Source organism: Siphateles boraxobius, unplaced genomic scaffold, assembly GCF_051911475.1.
Source record: "Siphateles boraxobius isolate OS27281-9 unplaced genomic scaffold, OSU_SipBor_1 11, whole genome shotgun sequence".
Lineage (NCBI taxonomy): Eukaryota > Metazoa > Chordata > Actinopteri > Cypriniformes > Leuciscidae > Siphateles > Siphateles boraxobius.
Window position 1 is genome coordinate 1150205 of NW_027508711.1, and position 19199 is coordinate 1169403.

Below are 19199 nucleotides of genomic sequence, written 5' to 3' on the forward strand. Positions count from 1 at the left end.
ATGAAACTGCACTTGTAGGCCACATGATGATGACAAGATGGCGATTATAGTACGTCTGGATTACATTCACACTACACACATGTATAGAACATATTTGTCAGCACTCGTATAGGACCCAAAGGAATCCCTAGTATATGGGGGTCTTAATTCAGTCACTGCAGCCTATAGCCAGCTGCTGGCATAAAGATCTAACCTGCGGAACGAATCATTGAATGAATGAGAACAGATTCATAAGATTCTAGTCACTAAGAGGAATCAAAATGTCTACCAAAACATTTAAATAATAATAGCGTACTAGTGCACTACTCACATTTTTCAAATACATCACAAAAATGTTCAATATTTTGAACAAAATTTAATAAAAAGCAAAAAAGATATGAAGATATCTAAACACTTGAATTATGCTGAGAGGATTGAGTGTTCTGGTCCTGTTAATACCAATTAGATGATCTTTCAGTTGGTTAATATAGATCTTTGATGCACGGGTGTTTTAATGAACAACGATTCTAAACCAATGCTGTAGAAATACAGAGTGACATGCATTCGTGGGTGAAAGAAATAAAGAAAGGAAAACAAATCAAGGCAGCAGATATGTTATCAAGTTCACATTTTATTGAACTGATTTAATATTTTAGGTGGACAGGTCAGGAATTCTTACAGTCTGAAACAACCCCCATCCCACCATTAAAACAAGAGATGACAGTGTTATGAGATTCTTGGCAACATCCAACATTAACATCTCTCTTTACTGGTGTCAGAGGCACAGTCTCTTCAAAAGGGAAAGAATACAGGTGTTGGTCACACACACACACACACACCCCACCAAATACTTCCCCACCCAACCCAAATTACAATGATACCAGGTTCTGTGTAGATGCACATTCTCCCTTCCAAGCAACACTTCTTAGTGTCATCCCAAAATCTTTAGGGTTCAGTGTGGAGGCTATTTGAATGCTGAGGAAATGAGCATCTGTGAAATAAAGTGCTGCTAAATTTCTGTTAAATAGCCACGACCTGTATTTGTTTGTAATCAGACATTGCGATCAGTCTATAAATGGGGACTAAAATGAACAGAAGCTCACACAAAACATCTTGGTGAGTCTGAGAACACGCAAGTCCCTGAACAAAGCAGATAAGATGCCATCTGCCAACCCAAATACTGAAAACCAACATTTGTCCATGGTTATTTTGAGAATGGCTCACCCAGGTTTTTCAATTTCAATTAACAACACTGGAAAAAAAGGGAACACCTCCCTGCTTTTAACAATGGAATAATTATGATTTTAAGACTAGAGAGATCCTTTGTTTTCAGATCTCAAAACGACATCCTAAAATGTGCAAATTCAATGTAGCAAGCCTCAAGAATCAACTAGCCAATCAGAATCCACCCTGGAGTTATTTGATCCAGTGAGAATTTGCATAATTGCAAGCTTGTTATTTTCCAGGCTGATTCACACAGCTGCATTCTGGATATTTTCCCTAAACAAAGATCAAAGAAAATAAATATTACCAAGACACCACAAGTGTCTGACCACCATCATCTTTTAGATACCAAAGTGTCGCTCAGAGAAACGTGTCTTATTCCAGACTAACAACATAAGAATGAAAGGATTTTTTTTCCTTTTTATTACTTTTTTGGCAAAACTTCCTACCACACAGGTTTTGTAAACATAATGTTTCCCTTAATCTTTAAGAAGTTTATCACTCATGATACCATCAAATAAAGACTTATATTTTACGTAAATTTGATAAGTTTCTTTTTAATACTCAATTCCAGCAATTCCTTTTAATTCAAAAAAACAAAAAACATAATATATATTGCTATTCATAATTCATAAATAACTCTGAGACTTGCAATAATTAATGTATACATTTGAAATGGATATACAGATCTGCCTCTGCTCGATGCATTTCCTCATAAATCAGTAGCACCTTTGCCATTAAGATGGTTCGATAATTTTCTTAAACAGAGCAGGCCCAAATTAAGAACATGTAACATGAGCCAGGTTGATCCCGAATGCTCTGGGTTTTAAAGAAAAAAAAATATAGCAGCTTTTTTTTGGGATTTTTGTTTTCCGTTTTTTTCCTCTTTTAGTCTATATCCAACCCTCCTCCCCGAGCCTCTCTCTTCCTGTATTTTCTGACCCACAATCCTTCCCAAGAATGACCAAAAACACTGAATATTTTTCATACACTCACTCTCTCACACTCACTCTCTCTCACACTCACTCTCTCTCACACTCACTCTCTCTCACACTCACTCTCTCTCACACTCACTCTCTCTCACACTCACTCTCTCTCACACTCACTCTCTCTCACACTCACTCTCTCTCACACTCACTCTCTCTCACACTCACTCACACTCACACTCACTCACACTCACTCACACTCACTCACACTCACACTCACTCACACTCACTCACACTCACTCACACTCACTCACACTCACTCACACTCACTCACTCTCTCACTCACTCTCTCACTCACTCTCTCACTCACTCTCTCACTCACTCTCTCACTCACTCTCTCACTCACTCTCTCACTCACTCTCTCACTCACTCACTCTCTCACTCACTCTCACTCACTCTCTCACTCACTCTCTCACTCACTCACTCTCTCACTCTCTCACTCACTCTCTCACTCACTCTCTCACTCACTCTCTCACTCACTCTCTCACTCACTCTCTCACTCACTCTCTCACTCACTCTCTCACTCACTCTCTCACTCACTCTCTCACTCACTCTCTCACTCACTCTCTCACTCACTCTCTCACTCACTCTCTCACTCACTCTCTCACTCACTCTCTCACTCACTCTCTCACTCACTCTCTCACTCACTCTCTCACTCACTCTCTCACTCACTCTCTCACTCACTCTCTCACTCACTCACTCTCTCACTCACTCTCTCACTCACTCTCCATGAATGTGCGGTGGACCTGCGACCAGGTCATAACTTCTCCCCACTGCCCCGAGTGCGTGTAAGTCTCACTGATGCCACATTGTTGTGTCTGTATTAATACCATAAGGCATCATTTGCACTGTGGGCGTGAATACTGATGCTGTAAAAAACAAAAAAACAGGGCCACTGGGAGAAAGGAAGTCTCAAGGCTCTAGGAAACACCCTCTTCTATGGCCACTTTTTCACATGTACTGGCTCTATCACCCCTGTGCAAAAGGCTTCAAGAAATATGTGTAGTAAGGCCCACGGTTTTGCATTGCGTAACTTTTCTTTTTGCATTCAAAAATGTTAAATTTTTCTTTGTCCTTTTTTTCTTTCAAAAAGTCCTTCAAAAAGAAAGAGAATTAAGAATAAAAGGTATGGGAAAGGATGAACAAGGATGAAAATAAGAAAAAGAGTGATGAAGGCGGCCAGGTATGGGAAACAGGTGAGTGGGGAATCTGTAAATAGAATAAATAAGGAGCTGTTTGATCCCCACACTCCCCTAAAGATGGTACTCCGGCTGAGGAGCGCTCTGATTGGCCGAGGTGTTTGCTTGGTCCCGTGCCCTACAGCCAGGACTGTGCCCTCCGCTGGTCGAAGTAAGCGATCAGCCTTTTGATGTGGGCCAGTTTGTTGTGCAGGTACTCACAGCGCTGTTTTTCTTCATAGTAGTTTGGGCTATGCTGTAAAACAAAGTGTCTCAATATACCATTTTCATTTGATAGTATGTTTGTTTACTAAAGGACACAGATGGGCAAGACATGCTCAGTTACACTTACTTGTTTAATTTTTTTGTATTCTTGCAGCACCTGTTCATGTACTTCCTGTAAGGAAAAGACCAACACTTATTGCATGCAATACAAATAAATGTATACATAAATCATAGTTCTTCATATAAAGAAAGTGTCACAGTAAGTACATGAAAGCAAAAACAAAACAAAAAAGTCTTGTTCTTTTACCTGGTACTCTTTAGTTCCTGGAGCTAGCCGCCTACACCGGTTGTCCAGTTTTGTAAAACGACGCGTAACGCTCTCAACACGGGCATGAAGGATACGATACTCATCATATTCTGCATTGAAGTCATCCTTATAGTGCTGCCTCTGATCCATAGATATCACTGCCGTGTACTTACTGGAATAAAACAACAAAAACACATTGAGACTCTAGATAGGCATTTTTTTCATTTCTCATATATATTCTATCCATTGAAGTAAAAAAAAAAGTAAATAAATGTGTGTACATATATGTTAATATATATATACATACACACATGCATCCAATTAAAATTAAATGCAGAGGGTTTATGCGGAAACACTACAAAGCAGTCAGAGTTCACTCACACTATGTAATCAGGCTTCATTGGGATTGGCATTTCAGTGCTTTTGACAGGCTTGTCTTTGCCAGCTGTAAAGAGACACACCAGTCATGTACAATCATGGAAATCTGCCATTTCACAAGAAAACATAATACATAATCTTTGGGTCTTTAGGAACAGAATAACCTATATGATGATGTGAACTAAAGTTCATGTTTCTAAGCCATAAGTAGCATAAAGCTATCTATCAGGCCTGACAATATGCTTACATTTTTAATTCACAATTCCTGGCATGCATCTAATCATTTTTGGATCTTTGAAATTTGCCTGTTATTCGACTTAGTGGTACGGTTTACAAATCCTCAGTTAACAAACATTGGTTGCATCCGGTAAATCGCAGGTTTTCTGTCGACTTTGATTTAATAAATCATTGAATCCAACTGCAACAAGATCTGAATCAGTGACTTGTTCAACCAATGACCGGTTGTCATTAAAATTAACGATCAATTAATCATTAATGCGAATGCCACAAAATGCATATGGAGGACCGCAAATGCCACATGAAGTGCAAAACGAACCTTCTTTGTCCGATTCGTGGCTGATGTTGGCAGGAATGTGTTTATGTTCTGCCTCACTCCGGTGTTTCTTTCTGGGCTGTCCTTCCTTGTCACAGTGATCCTCCTTGCGATGCACTCTATCCCTCTTCCGATCCTTTTCCTTATCCAGCTCTCGTTCTCCTTCTCGCTTCTTCTCTTTATCTTTGTGCTTCTTGGACTTCTTGGGTTTTTTGCTGCCATTGCAGTCACGGCTGGCTGTAGGAGATGCGGCAGAGGAAACGTGGAGGCCACTGCTGGTGGTAGTGGTGGAGGTGATGGTGGTTGTCGAGACAGTACAGGTGGAGAAGGATGAGGGGGAGGTCGTGGAAACCGGCTGGCTGGGAGGGCTAGGCGTGTGGTTGCGGGGCGCGTAGCTCTCCGAGGAGTTCCCACATATAGAGCTCTGGTCCAGGGGCAGATCCTGAGACCCCCGGCCCTCCGGCGTGCTGGGGGAATTTGAACTAGAGCCTGTGACAGGGGGAGGGTGAAAAGCGGGTCCAGGGCAGGCGGCCGTGGGTGCAGGTTTTTTGTCCCCAGTTTCCGAAGGATGACGACCAGACGAGGAGGGAGGTCCTCGGTTACTGAGATGGGAGATTCGAGGCTTCTTAGACATCAGAGGATCGATGAAGTCGGTCTCCGGTTGCTGTTTCTGAATAGTAAGGAACAAAACATGATTCTTGTTTCTGGAAATTTCATGGAAATGCAAATGAGTATTTTTGTATGAAGCTAAACATATAGAAAAAAGTATTTATATTATGTAAAAATATCAATATTATATTAATAAAAAAAATAAAGTATATATTGTTTATATAATTTTTTTTTTCAGTCATTAAACTCCAGAGGGCGCAGGCTGATAGGTCATTTACATCCAATCTGCAAGAAATTACATCATTGCTGCATGGTACAAGCTCTGCTGATCCTGCAGCCAATGTGGTTGCTTGCTTAATATTTAAATAGTCCGGTTCAGTGTTTGCTGTAGGGTAGTCCTGCAGCACATTATCAGAGTTCCTCTGAAAACCTCTACCTCCCCCAGTTCCACCTATCTAGATCTGCTAATTATAGACGTACAAAGAGGTTTCATGAAGCAGTAGCATATCTTACATGCTCACAGAGGCGTGTCCCTGTATCTATTAGCAGTAGCAAGTCCATTCTTGCTCAGCAGCAGCATAGCAGATTTAGTCCTCCAAGACCAAATACATTAACATTGCCATATTCCAACAAGCTTAAACTATTTTGACAGTTGTCATGATTGAATATAGACATGTGTGTTTGTGTGTGTATTTATATATAAATAATTTATGTATATGAAGAGTGTCGAAATAAAATGTTTACGTATGTGTCATACCAGTGGGGATGTTGGCTCTTTGGTTGGACTGCTGGATGAGACAGACTCTGAATTCAAGCCCAATTTACTGTTGGAGGGGGACAAAATTAAACTAATTCAAGCTTTGCAAAATACTCTTAAGATCTCCTGTACTGGCTCTCAAAAATTATTCATGTTCAATTACAAAGTCATTCTTCTTTTAATTGCATGTGATCCGCAAATCTTACCGTGCCAGGATCCTGTCAACCTGAACCCGTTCATCCTCCGTATAGCCCGGCCAATCCCTCTGGACCTCACGGAAGATAAAGTCTTTCAGCGAATACGAGTTATCCTTAGGGTTCAGATTGGCCACCTATAGGAATGGAAAATATTGTGTTAATTACTTTTCTTTTGATTAAAATACAGGACATAGAAAGTTTTTTAAAAAGGACCAGTTTAATGGATAAATTAAAAAAAGACAAATTTGGGTCTTAAAATAGGTCTTAAGTTTAACTTATTTCATTGTATTAGTGTTGCTTGCTAAGGTAAGCTTGAATTTTGAACAAACATTGAATAAAGTATTAACCTAGCTTGTCTTAAACTGTAAAAAGTAAATTATCGTTTAATGAAAAAATGTAAATGGCCAATACTATTTTAATTTTGTATTTTTAGCAACTAAACTACTTGTACACATTTGATAGGCAGGAGAATGAATACATTGCATCCTTGTTTAAGTCGGCATACTTAAGAGCGACAGATACACGCACACTATAAATAGTGATGCAAATGGGCAGTTAGGCAAAGGGATATAGTGTTACTTCTTACATTACAACCCAACGAGGGGACCGTTTCAGATTCTCAGTCCTTCCTTCATTTCCAAAGAAGGAGAGAAGCTGTTTTCATACTTCCCTATTCAAAGCCTGAATAAATTCCTTCTACACTTGATAGAAAAGGATGAGAACCATGATATTTCTCCTTTGAAACTAGTGGGGAGAACCGAAATTGCTGCTCCTACCCCCTTTTGATGACAAAAGCCACTCATATATGACTTCTGTCAACAGCATGACCTTGGATCAACTGAAATGAACTATGCAGGTCTCTTCTGCATGCGAGCTGTTTGAGCAAGCATGCATGTGCATAATTACACTAATAAGGTTAATTTGTGGTTGCCTAATTTCCCACGTGCTATGCATTCAGCTGTGGTGAATGCAAGTCTTTGTGTTTGGGCTGTTAAATGGTGACTTGCATTATAACACTGTGCTTCTGCAGAAGTGCCGGTAGTAAGTAGCCTATTAGATCACAGCTGTGATTTGATGCCATCTATGCTTCAAGTCTCTGTTACCTATCCTGAACTAATATGAATGATTATGACAGTCCTCAAGCTGCATTCAAAGAACTTGCACAGCAAGTTAAGTGCCATTAATGCCTTTCTAGTCCGTCATCTTGCTCTTTAAACATATTAAAGAATATCTGAGTTAAATATACAAGTTAAATGTAATCAGCAGCACTTTCTGCATAATGTTGATTAATTTATTTTGACTCATCCCTTGTCTCCTTTCAAAAAAACTTACACTTACAATGGAAGTGAATGGGGACAATGAGGATTTAAAGCTTATTTTGTAGAAAAGCACTCGAAAAAACTGGTTAAAACTTGTGTTTAAACTCCTTTTTACAGTCCTTTTAAGTTTTTAGGCGTGGCAAAATTTCACAAATCTGTGATTTAACTTTACACAGAAAAGGTACACTGCCATTCAAAAGTTTAAACAATTAAAACTTTTATTCAGTAAAGCATTAAATTGATCAAAAGTGACAGTAAAGAAAAAAGAAAAAAGTAAAGAAAAAACCTTTTAAATAACTACTGTTCTTTTGAACTTTCTATTAATTTATTAATCCTGAAAAAATATATATCATGGTTTATTTAATATTAAGCAGCACAACTGTTTTCAACATTGATAAATGTTTTATACTGAGCAGCAAATCAGCATATAAAAATGATTTCTGAAGGATCATGTGACACTGAAGACTGGAGAAATTATTTTTTAATAATATAATTTGCCATGACAGATATAAATTACATTAAAATATATTAAAGACTGTTATTTTAAACTAATAACACACAGTATTACTGTATTTTAATCATATAAACGCAGCATTGGTGAGCATTAGAGGCATCTTACAAAAACATAAAAAAACATCAAACTTCTCTAAATCTCAAAGAAAAGTGGAAATTAATTGTGTGGCGAATTAACATTAAGCCAGCTGTCGATTGAGCTTAATTTTTTGCTTTAATCCTGAGAACTAAACTGATTCCAATCCACAATCTCACTCTCACCTGGTGTAGTGTAGTGCCCATAGAGTTGCGGTCTTTCTGGCTGACGCCGTCTCTTTGGAGTCTGGCGAGCACCTCTAGCTTCTTGTAGGAGCGCAGGGCCAGGAGGTGAATGACACGGTCCCGGTACGGACGTTGTGATACGGGGTTGTTGGTAAGGCACTTGCGGATGGTGTTGGCTGGGTTGAGGGGAGTGGTCTGCTTCCTCTCTGGAGCTGGGTCGGGGGCTGAGGGGGCCGGTTTTCGATGCTGGATTTTTTTGTCTATGCAAAAAACAATTCACAGAGAGACGGCCAATCAGAGAAGTAGTTAAAACAGTGAAATTTATTCTAAGGAATTCTATGAAAGTCTCTTAGCGCTTTACTAGCACTGGTATATTACATGTGGATATATGTAGGATTAGTGCTAAACCAAGTGTCTAGATAGTATATCATTTCCATTGGTGGGTAATACTGTCTAAGGGGCCATTCACACAGAACAAGTTTTTTTCCATTCCAATGCGCTACTTTTCCATTGTTTTTCTATGTAAAAACGCAAAACATGGACTCTTTAACCGTTGCAGCGGCTCGCGCATGACACGGCATTCTAAAAACGTGGTGCTCGTTTCTGTGTGATCCGGCCCTAATACTGCTCAATTTCTCTACTGAAAAGGTCAAAAGATAACCAAGAAATACAAGACCGAAATTCCACATTTCATTTTAATTGTGCAACATTAATCTTGCAAAATTCATTTTAATGAATTATATCAGGGGGTTTTTCAGAGTATTTGAAAATAAGCATGGGAACATTTTAAAGCAGCCGCTTGTCACTCATACCGATACATGTATGTATACTCATACATATGAGTTGATAACATACAGAGTAGTTTTTTTTTTTAATATTGACTTGGTTCCAAAGTATAGTACCAAGGCTTCTGACACTCTCCAAACAATACTGAAGTACCCACATGTGCCTCAGAAAAGTTTCCTCAATTCTGAAATTTCTCAGAAGTTATTTAAAAGATTAAGGGTGGCGACTCTTTAACCATCCTACTGTCTTCCTCTTACGGACTCTCCCTCGGTTTGCCCGAACATGTGCCGATGACTAGATGACATCCAGATACAAACTTTCGCTGTCTCACCTCCTGCCAGTCAGGTGAAACTCTTGCGTCAGTTGATAATAAGCTTTGGCCGTCACACATGTAACAGCGTACAGCAGACTGAGAGGAATCAAGGGAGGGAGGATATTTTCAACTTAGGATAATACAGCAAATCTGCACAATTTTGAACTCTTGCTGTCTCTCAGATTAACCACACAAACAAAAGAGTGAGACTAGGCTTCCTGAGCACCAGCTGCTGCAAAGCCTTCCTTTTCTTGCACTTCCTTTTGCTGTGAAAAAGGCACACGCACCCGATCACTCCTCCCCTGTGGCTCAGTGCCGAGGGAGAGGAGTGAAACTAACTTTTCCAGTTTTGCCAGCTGTGGTGCAGAGATCGGGGGCTCCCAGAGGGGAGTGACAGCTGAACAGGTGCTGAGAGACAGGTTGTGTCTAGAAGGGGTGAAATATAATGAGCTGCATTTGAGTGTTAGTTAAAGACACTCTAAAAACCCTCAAGGGTTTTCCTAAATTGTGATACCTTTTTTAAAACATGAGATAAAGCGGGTCTCTAGGGTTGCGGCGATGTCTTCCCCCTGTAGTTTTTAAAACGCAAGAACGGCTGCTTTCATTTAACAACCTAAGCAGGTGTCTTTGCAGGTGACAATAGCCATATAAGATTTGAATGATTCAGTCTGTTACTTTCTACTTCACAATAAAAACACTGGGACACACTGGTAATCTCAGAGACATGGGTGCACCACGACTTAGCCACGTCAGATAAATAGGATGAACTTTTACTTGCTTTTTCTCTTGACCCTAATCCATACATCACTCTCTCTAAAGCTCCCAATTGGTTTAACGCACATGGTTACATGCTCAGGGACAATTGAACTGGCCAAATTTTAGAGGTCTATGTGAAAAATGTAACATTGTCATGTAACACTCTACTAAACGCAGATCCAAAATGGAAATGAAAACAGAAACCGAAAAGAAAACCGCATCCTGTGCAGATAATCATCAGGTGTATAGAAAGATTCTTTGAAACCGTAACATCTCGACTGAAACTAGCCCGAAATTAAATGGAAACGCTTGAAATGCTAAATTAACTGGACCGAGATCAAAAAAAAAATCCAGTAAGAAAGTCCTTTATGGGCTTTTTACATGTTGTATTGTTAACATAGGGTAATTTTTAACATAGGATTAATGTAATACAGGGTACTTATCTATGTGACCAGAATGTGTCAGTGTGTGCATGTTACAGGAGATAAAATGCATTGGATTAATATCAAACCTCTGAACAGTCCTCCGGGTTTGATGAATTTGGTGCTGTTCTTGCCTTTATCCTCCTCTGCTTTGGTCACGCGCTCTTTGGTCACCTGGTAGGAGTCATTGCTGGCACATACTGTCATTTTGTCTTGAATCGTTCCCAAGGAGGACAGACTGGGGACCCCAGAGCTAACGGGCACAAAGAGTAGTTAAAAATGAGAAACAACAGCAAAATGAGCAGTAGTTTTTGACAAGAAACCGTACCTAGATATGTACTGGTGGATACACTCAAAGCTTCCTTGAGGATTGTCTTTGCCGAAGTTGGACAGATAAAAGTCGAAGTTTTGAGAGCCATCGGAAGCATCTGTTGTTGGGATTTTAATGCGCTGAAGGGGTGAAGATAAAAACAAGTTTAATTATTTGAATGCTAATAGAGGCAAATCATCTTCATCCAAAAAAAAAAAAAAAATTTCTACAACTAATATTAGATTGCTACCTAGACAGTAATTTAAGGCATCTTAGGTTTTTATATTTTGTCTGTTTCAAAAAGCAGTCATTATATCATGCCTTGTACCTAGTTTTGGGCAAATTTTAAGGTAGCATTGCATGTATCCTTCATTAAGTAGGCAATCCCACAATGACAATATGGCAGAGCTGAGAGAAATTACAGTTATAAATGCTTTTATTTCACTCAATTACTGATAAAAAATAGTCCTGTCTGATTAATAATCACCAATGTTAAAGGGTTAGTTCACCCAAAAATTTAAATTCTGTCAGTATTTACTCACCCTCATGTTGTTCCAACCCCGTAAGACCTTCGTTCATCTTTGGAACACGAATTAAGATATTTTTGCTGAAATCCGAGAGCTGGATCACTCCTCCATACTCCTCCATAGGCTTCTTGAGGGATTGAAACTTGCCAGCCCCGAAAAGTTATTACAGACATCGTTAAAATAGTCCAAGTGACTACAGTGGCTCAATCTTAAGTTTATCAAACGACGAGAATAATTTTTGTGCGCAAAAAAACTAAAATAAAGACTTTATTTCAACTATTCATTTCCTTCTCTGTGGGCCTCAATTCAGTTCACTAGTGTAAAAGCGTAGAGCTTCTGTTGTTGTACGTCACACGCATCACCCACATAACCAGCGTCGGCCAATAGTGAGCCTACTTGTGACGTACCTCTACGCTATTACACTAAGTTAACTGACTAGATGCCCACAGAGAAGGAAATGGAAAAAAATATATATATTTTTTTTTCGCACAAAAAGTATTCTCGTCGCTTGATAAACTTAAGATTAAACCACTGTAGTCACTTGGACTATTTTAACGGTCTTTAATAACTTTTCGGGGCCTGCAAATTTAATCCCTCAAGAAGCCTATGGACTAGTATGGAAGAGTGATCCAGCTCTCCAATTTAATAAAAAATATCTTAATTCGTGTTCCGAAGATGAACGAAGGTCTTACGGGGTTGGAGCAACATGAGGGTGAGTAAATACTGACAGAATTTTCATTTTTGGGTGACCTATCCCTTTAAAAACGCAAGCTAAATAGAAATATTAAACAAAACAACAAAAATTAATAAAAAAATATATATTAACAAATACTACAATAATATTTAAATAATGCTAAAACAACACTGCCAATCACCTAGTAATTTCATATATTTATTTTCTGTGTTTAGGGTTATTAACATAAGGACATGCTAATGCCAAACTATTGTCAGCATGACAGTCAGCATGAGTCAAGTCTTTTGACCATTTCTCATGAAGAGCACTATTTGCGATGTGCTTGACTGACAGTTAAAGGAACTGGCACACATGTAGAGCGTTATAAATTATTCACCTATGAGGATCCATCACTGTTGATGGATCTTGCCTAAGACGACAGCTACCGAGATAGCAAGGCAGTTTTAGAACAGACTCATTGTGACAGAGCAGTCAGACTGCAGCACAGACACTAGTTAAGTAGACTATGTATTTAGAGAGAGTATTCATGGGCGTAAAACCGGAACCGGACTCGCCGACCCAGTATTTATAGTCATACAGCGTCTGAAGTAAACTACAGCATGGTGCGCAGGGTCAGAGGTTAAACGGGTGCTTTCACAGTGTAAAAGTGAGATACCTCCCAATTAAACCCCAGAAGGCTCAGGGCTCTGTATAAAGACACAAAGTCCACAAGGGTGCTTTGATGAGTAACTCACACCCTTCAGCCAGTGATGATACTCATTCAGATGCTGTAAAACTCATATCAATGGGTCTATTCCACAGGCAATGGAAAGTCAACTTACCCCTTGAAGACCCTGAAAACGTATCGTCGCTTGTGGGGATGGTGCATTCTGGAAAAGATGAGAATATTCAAATGTCAACAAATTCATAAATGAAACCTGCCGCTATAGAGTAATTTAATTTAGCAAAACATTCAAATACATTTGACCGAATGAGTATCTGCTAATTTGATTATGAAAAACTACGACATGCAGCGAGATTAATCAACACAGAATACTTTTCATATTATTTCTGCAGCATGTAGTATGTATACTGTGCACAGTTACAGTATGTGCATTTTCTGCATGCATAGGTTACCAGCAAGACCTACTTATCTCAGAATTCCTCAATTCCACTGGAACAGGTATGATTTTATTTTACAGAACAGTACATACCATGTTTAGAGTACATTCTGTGCAGAATTGATTAAATTGTTAAAGGAACAGATGCAAATGCATGGACCAAACTCTTTACTTCCCAGCAACCACACACCTTTAATTATATTCAAATACTTCTCAAAGCCTCCTCCATCTGTAAAGGCTTGTTTAACCAGATAAGTTTCACAAGCAATCCCCCATCCCCCATCCCCCTAAAAAACATTGGAAACCTAAACCAGTGGTTCTCAACTCTTAAAACAGGGTTGCACATCTGTGTTGAGTCCGGGTCACGGACACAATGCTAAATGCAAATAATAAAACACCACTTTCCATATAATCGTGCATAATTAAGATAGTAAAATTCATCCATGACATGTATTTGCATATTTCTGGGCTATGCGGTCCAATGTAATTTTAATACATTTCAATATCTGACTTTAACAACTTTTTGGTGCTTCGTCAAGTCGCAAGTTTTGCAACTTGATATCCAACATAAATTTTGCAGCAAAACCCCCCTAAACCACAAGTGACGGAAACAGGCAATGTAGTTAAAACAGCTTCCTTAGTAAATCAAACATTAAAAATAAATACAGACATGCTTTTGCAACTTGAGATCTATTATCAACATTTAGGGCCGTGAAAGAGATAAGGCACGGCTCCAGGATCATCACTGAGGTTCACGCATTCCCTGTCTTTGCCCCGACTGTCTTGTCCCATTGCCGAGAGACTAATAATGATTAACCACGAGCTTGGCTAAAAACGGTAGCTGAAAAACAAACAGATCTGGAACATGCCAACATGTGCCAAGACTCTGTAAATTTACCAAATTCTAGTCGGTGAATCAAGCTAGGTGTAGACACAAAATAAATTAAGCAGTCTGCTTATTACGCAGTATTATACCACAGCTAGAGCAGGTATGGTACAGATGATGAACTAAAGTAATCCCTTACTACTATTATCAGATTAATATCGGAGAACGCTAATCTCTGCATGATATGAGATCACTACAGTACATTATTTACACTAACTCACAGTTCATAAACAACAAGATTGTTATGCAACCTTCTGCAGCCCTTTAATATTTCCTCATAGTATTTTTCAAACACGTTAGATATTGTCAACTGAATGGCATGTACTTTGCTGAGTTTGCGCAAAACTAAAGTATTCATAAATCACCTTTGCTGACTGAAATAGTAACACACTTAATATAAATATTAGATGAAAATCTTAAACTTAAGTTAAATGAATATTGAAACTTTGCATTGGCAACTGAGAAAAAAAAGTACTAAAACTGAAATGAGAATAAATTAGAAATGAAAACAAACATTTACCAAAAAACTAAAAAAATGAGAAAATGTCATACTAAAACAAACTAAAATTAAAGGAAAAAAACAAACAGAAGATCTATATAAAAAATGCTCATTCAAAATATTACTAAACACCAGAATAGTGCTGGACTAAATCAAAGGAATGGCATGCGTGTTATGGTGAGCTCTGACCTTAAAGGGATAGGCTAGTTCACCCAAATATGAAAATTCTGCCATCATTTACTCACCCTAAAGTTGTTTCAAACCTGAATGAATAAAGGTATTTTGAAGAATGTTTATGCGCACCGTTGGCTTCCATAGTATGGAAACAAAATACTTTGGAAGTCAATGGTGCCCCACAACTGTTTGGTTACCAACATCCTTCAAAATATATTTTTTTTGTGTTTAGCGGAAGAAAGAAATTCATACAGGTTTGGAACAACTTGAGGATGATGACAGAATTTTCATTTTTGGGTGAACAATCCCTTTAAGAATCATTCAGCTGGCCTCACCGATGGTGTGTTGTAACATTTTGAGTATCAACCAAACTGCAAGTCCTAATCAACAAAGACAAACAGAAACAGTAACAGTCTAAAGCAGCCAGGAACTTGATGGATTATGAAGCTAAAATTAGTCCCAAACAAGCTTCAAAGTTCAACTTAACTCTTGAGAGAAATTCCATACTAAATGGGTTGACTAAATTTATAGGTGGCCTGGATCAGATTCATTGGGTGAATGTCCAATCATTCACAACCTAAAGCAAATCTTGGGCCTAAAAGTCTAGCTGGATTTGGCCTTTCAGGATTGAGCGAACCATCTCTATGAACCCGGTGCACAGGTTTTTTTCCCCTTCTTTTTTACAACGGGCCAGCTGTAGCTTTAAGTCAAACACTGCCTCGTAAGCACTTTGAGCAGTGTAGAGCTTTAAAAAAATCCAGACAATGCAGCTCTTCATTGAAGCTGCCTGATTTCTCCTAGTAAGCCAGTAAAAACTTTCAGGCTTTTGAAATGATAGAAATGCCCAGAAGGTCTTTTTTGTTTTGTTTTTATCAAGTTCCTTATCTTAGTGACATAGGCCTATTCATTACAGTTTTACACATCTTACTCACGCATTGTACTACTACTCACTTGAATGACCCAAATGGAAAGAATCATACACATTGTTTGTGGTCAAAACTAGTTAAGAAAAGTTCATCAAAATTACATGAAAGATATTTGTGCACTATTAAAAATGTACAAGCCAAAGCAATGGGTTTCCCCACTTTGTCCCATGCCACACATTAAAAGCAAAAAGACTCCTTTCTGATTAATAATGACGTATCTAATGTGTTTAAGATGAATATGGATGCCTAGCAAATGATAAACGACAATTATGGTATAAAAAGACAATTTATCTTAATGAATTAAACTCCTCAGGTGTGTATAACTCTTCCAAGCTAACTGGCTAGCTCAGCAACAATATTTAGACATAGGCTACTTAGATATCATCTGGTTTCATTGTGTCTCTAAACCATGTTTATTTGGAATAAGAATCACGAATAGAAAACGAATAACAAACATATCGCCACATTTGTGAACTTAATCATTGTTGGAGGACTGCCAGCTAGAAACATTAGCCATGCTATCAGCTAGCTCAGCAAACTTTAATTTTTGTCAAACCCAAAGACTTTTTCGTATGTAACACGAAATATATACTTTACAGAGTCTATAAACTAACTAAAATGATCAGGATGTCGAAATGACAGACAGCTGAATCGACGTTATTCGTTTGTATAGAAAGTTTTATCTAACCTTTAGCATTGTAGCTCATATTTCGAGGATAAAACACAATAAAACATACAACCAACACAGAATCATCGTTTTATCCAGTTTATATAAGCTTTAGCAATTACTCAGCCTTCATAAATGTATAAAAATTCATTAGTTTTGTTTTTTAGTGTTCAAATAACATGCAGAGTTCATAGCAGGTAATGGTGTGTTGGCATAATGCTCATTTCCTAGAGTCTTTTTTCTTTATTAAAAAACACATTTTCCAATCAATTCCGCCAGAACATCAACTAACTGAAAACATTTATCAACTTTTAAGAGATGTTGTATGTTTAGAGAGAAATAAAACATAATTATTTGACACTAAGGCTTTTTGTGGGCGAGCAAGCTCTCGCTTCTCTTTTCTCTCTATAAAACTGTAAGTTTTCCAGCACTCACCTTACAGTTTTGGTAATTTTCTAGCGCTTTAAAGGCTGATTCTGTCAGTTTGACATGTAAAACTGATATTCTGTCGCTCTTGCGACCACAATTGAGTCCATATGTGCCATCCTCGCAGAGAGCTGCCATCATCTTCACCAGCCCTCCACCATAGTCCCTCTGACATACGTGCAACTCTCTCTCTCTAATGCGGACACAGAGGGAGGGACCTTTGCAAAAGTAAGTTCCTTTCTGCTCTATAGCCTACTGTTAGAAAGATATGAGACTAGTTGGGTCTTTTCTCTGTTACTTTGTTAGCGAGTTTTACTTGCTATTTTTTCCCTCTATGCTTCTTATCCTGTTCCACAAGTATCCCATAGTATTTGTATGATTATCAGATTTATGCTGGTTATTTCCACTATGCTTTTTTTATTTGATAAATAAAATATATTAAAAATATAACATTTCTTGAAAAATGTTTCAGTTATTGATAGATTAATTAATCTGCTGATATTTGGACATTTTGAGTTTAATTGTGGGTCATTAAGCATGCCCAGCTGATAGTTAACCTTGTGTCAGTTTCAAAATCTGCCTTGTCAATTAACATTCAACATTTTCTGTTTTTATTAAGTATTAATTAAGTATTGCAGTATTACATTTATAATGTATTATATCAAAATGTAATAATTTTAATTTAAATCCAGATATTTTTATTTGGTGTCATTAAATTGTGTAGCCTATGTAGATTTGTTTATGCTTATTTCCTCTGTGCTTGTTATTTGATAAATAAAGATATTTAAAAAATAGCATATCTTGAAATGTCCTAATTATTTGTAGACCAGTTAATCTGTTGATATTTGGCTATTTTAAGATTAATTATGTCAATAACCATGTCCAGTTGGCTGATAACAGTAGTGGTAGTAAACCATTGCTGAATTCGGAACCGCATACTCTACTATTTCTGCCATAGAAAGATATGGTAAACGTAGCACAAGTAGTGTCCTAGAATGCGGTTCCAAATTCAGCACGTGTCGTGTTTCAAAAATGTTATAATAAATATTCTGTAATGAGTTCATTAAACTTCAGCAATTTTTAAAAATTATTATTTTTTAATTTGCTTGCTTTTTCTTCTGCGCCCTTGCTGTAATTTAAAGGATTATCAAACACAAAAGTATTATGCTTTACTTTGGTGAGAAGGTGTGTTTTCTCCACCGCTGCTAAGATTAGAGTCAGATTTTGCTAGTTGTCATACTTACCACTCCCTGTCTTTACCACAGTATTCCTGAAAACACTGCTTCTGTACATGTCAAACAAATTGGCTTGTTGGGTCCAGCCTGCAGGTGTGTTATTGCACATATGTCTTAATGTTTGTAAGAAGTACCAGACTGCAGCCATTTACAGTAATCTGTAGGAACAAGTTGAACAAGGAACAACAGTTTTCAGAAATATTTTTTATAAGTAGGTGTGACAAACTACTACATTATTCATATAGCAAACAAACATGAACAGGTATTTTAATTAACTAAGTCTGAATAGATCATCTAGACTGGATTTGGCCAAAGTGCCTACTGAGAAGGTCATTCGTGAGCCAGCCTCGTTGTAAAACTTGTTTGGCAGCTTCTGGCTATTTCCCCCCAGCATGCACACCTGCTGTGTCTTACAGAGTCACACTCTGGGATGGATTGATTATACAGAGTGTTTTGGTGTGGTGCAATAGTTTTAGGTTGGGTGCAGGGAAGCCATTGTGAATCCTTGAGATTAGGAAAAAGCCTGCCACACCCTTGATTAAAAACTAGTTTATTTAGTGTTTTAAAAACAGCCCTGCAATGCATGCTGGTCCAGAATGCACAGACAGAGTAATGGGATTATATAAGATGTGTTTGTAAAAGGACATCCGTAAAGTGATTTTTAGCTGAACAGAATGAGAATTAATTAAGTGGGTGTTAATGAGTTTCTCATCATGCTGATGCATCAGCGCCACAATGGCTGAAGAGTGGAAACATTCAAGGACATTAAAGTCACTGCATCTGATTACATTTCCTCTGATTTCCAAGGCATTTTTGACACATTGCTGTCATTGCTGAATGCACGTCTGTACTGCTTTTTCATAAACCCTAATTCCCCTCTGGAACACAATACAGAACAGGCAGGACTGAAGCAATTCATTTGGTCACCTTTGATTAATAAGAGAAACCATGACTTAGTAAAGCTTCCACTTTAAGCCAAGACTATGAAGTTA

At 38.1% G+C, this 19199-nt stretch overlaps 1 protein-coding gene across 2 annotated transcripts; it reads right to left on the reverse strand.

The window, feature by feature from the left end:
- Positions 1–590: 590 nt before the first annotated feature.
- ell2 (elongation factor for RNA polymerase II 2) lies at positions 591–17173 on the reverse strand. Of its 2 annotated transcripts, XR_013186054.1 has the most exons (13): positions 16982–17167; positions 13116–13163; positions 11092–11213; positions 10853–11016; positions 8487–8746; positions 6403–6527; positions 6197–6263; positions 4834–5500; positions 4281–4344; positions 3900–4071; positions 3720–3764; positions 2914–3623; positions 591–1479 (listed from the first exon to the last, which is right to left on the reverse strand). XR_013186054.1 is itself a non-coding variant. In XM_077193371.1 (12 exons), the coding sequence occupies exons 1-12, from the start codon at positions 17111–17113 to the stop codon at positions 3507–3509; spliced, it is 1983 nt and encodes a 660-aa protein (XP_077049486.1). In that variant the 5' UTR covers positions 17114–17173; the 3' UTR covers positions 591–3506. The 2 variants fall into 2 exon arrangements, 1 of the variants encoding a protein (XP_077049486.1); XM_077193371.1 differs by having other exon boundaries at positions 591–3623; positions 16982–17173.
- Positions 17174–19199: the final 2026 nt, after the last annotated feature.

Excerpts from the sequence above, each read along its gene's own strand:
- ell2 (XM_077193371.1), bottom strand. The coding sequence starts at position 17,113 with ATGATGGCAGCTCTCTGCGAGGATGGCACATATGGACTCAATTGTGGT. Across the intron at positions 11,017-11,091 it reads ATCCACCAGTACATATCTAG|CTCTGGGGTCCCCAGTCTGT; the intron begins GTACGGTTTCTT and ends TGTGCCCGTTAG. Across the intron at positions 6,264-6,402 it reads GTTGACAGGATCCTGGCACG|TAAATTGGGCTTGAATTCAG; the intron begins GTAAGATTTGCG and ends CCCCTCCAACAG.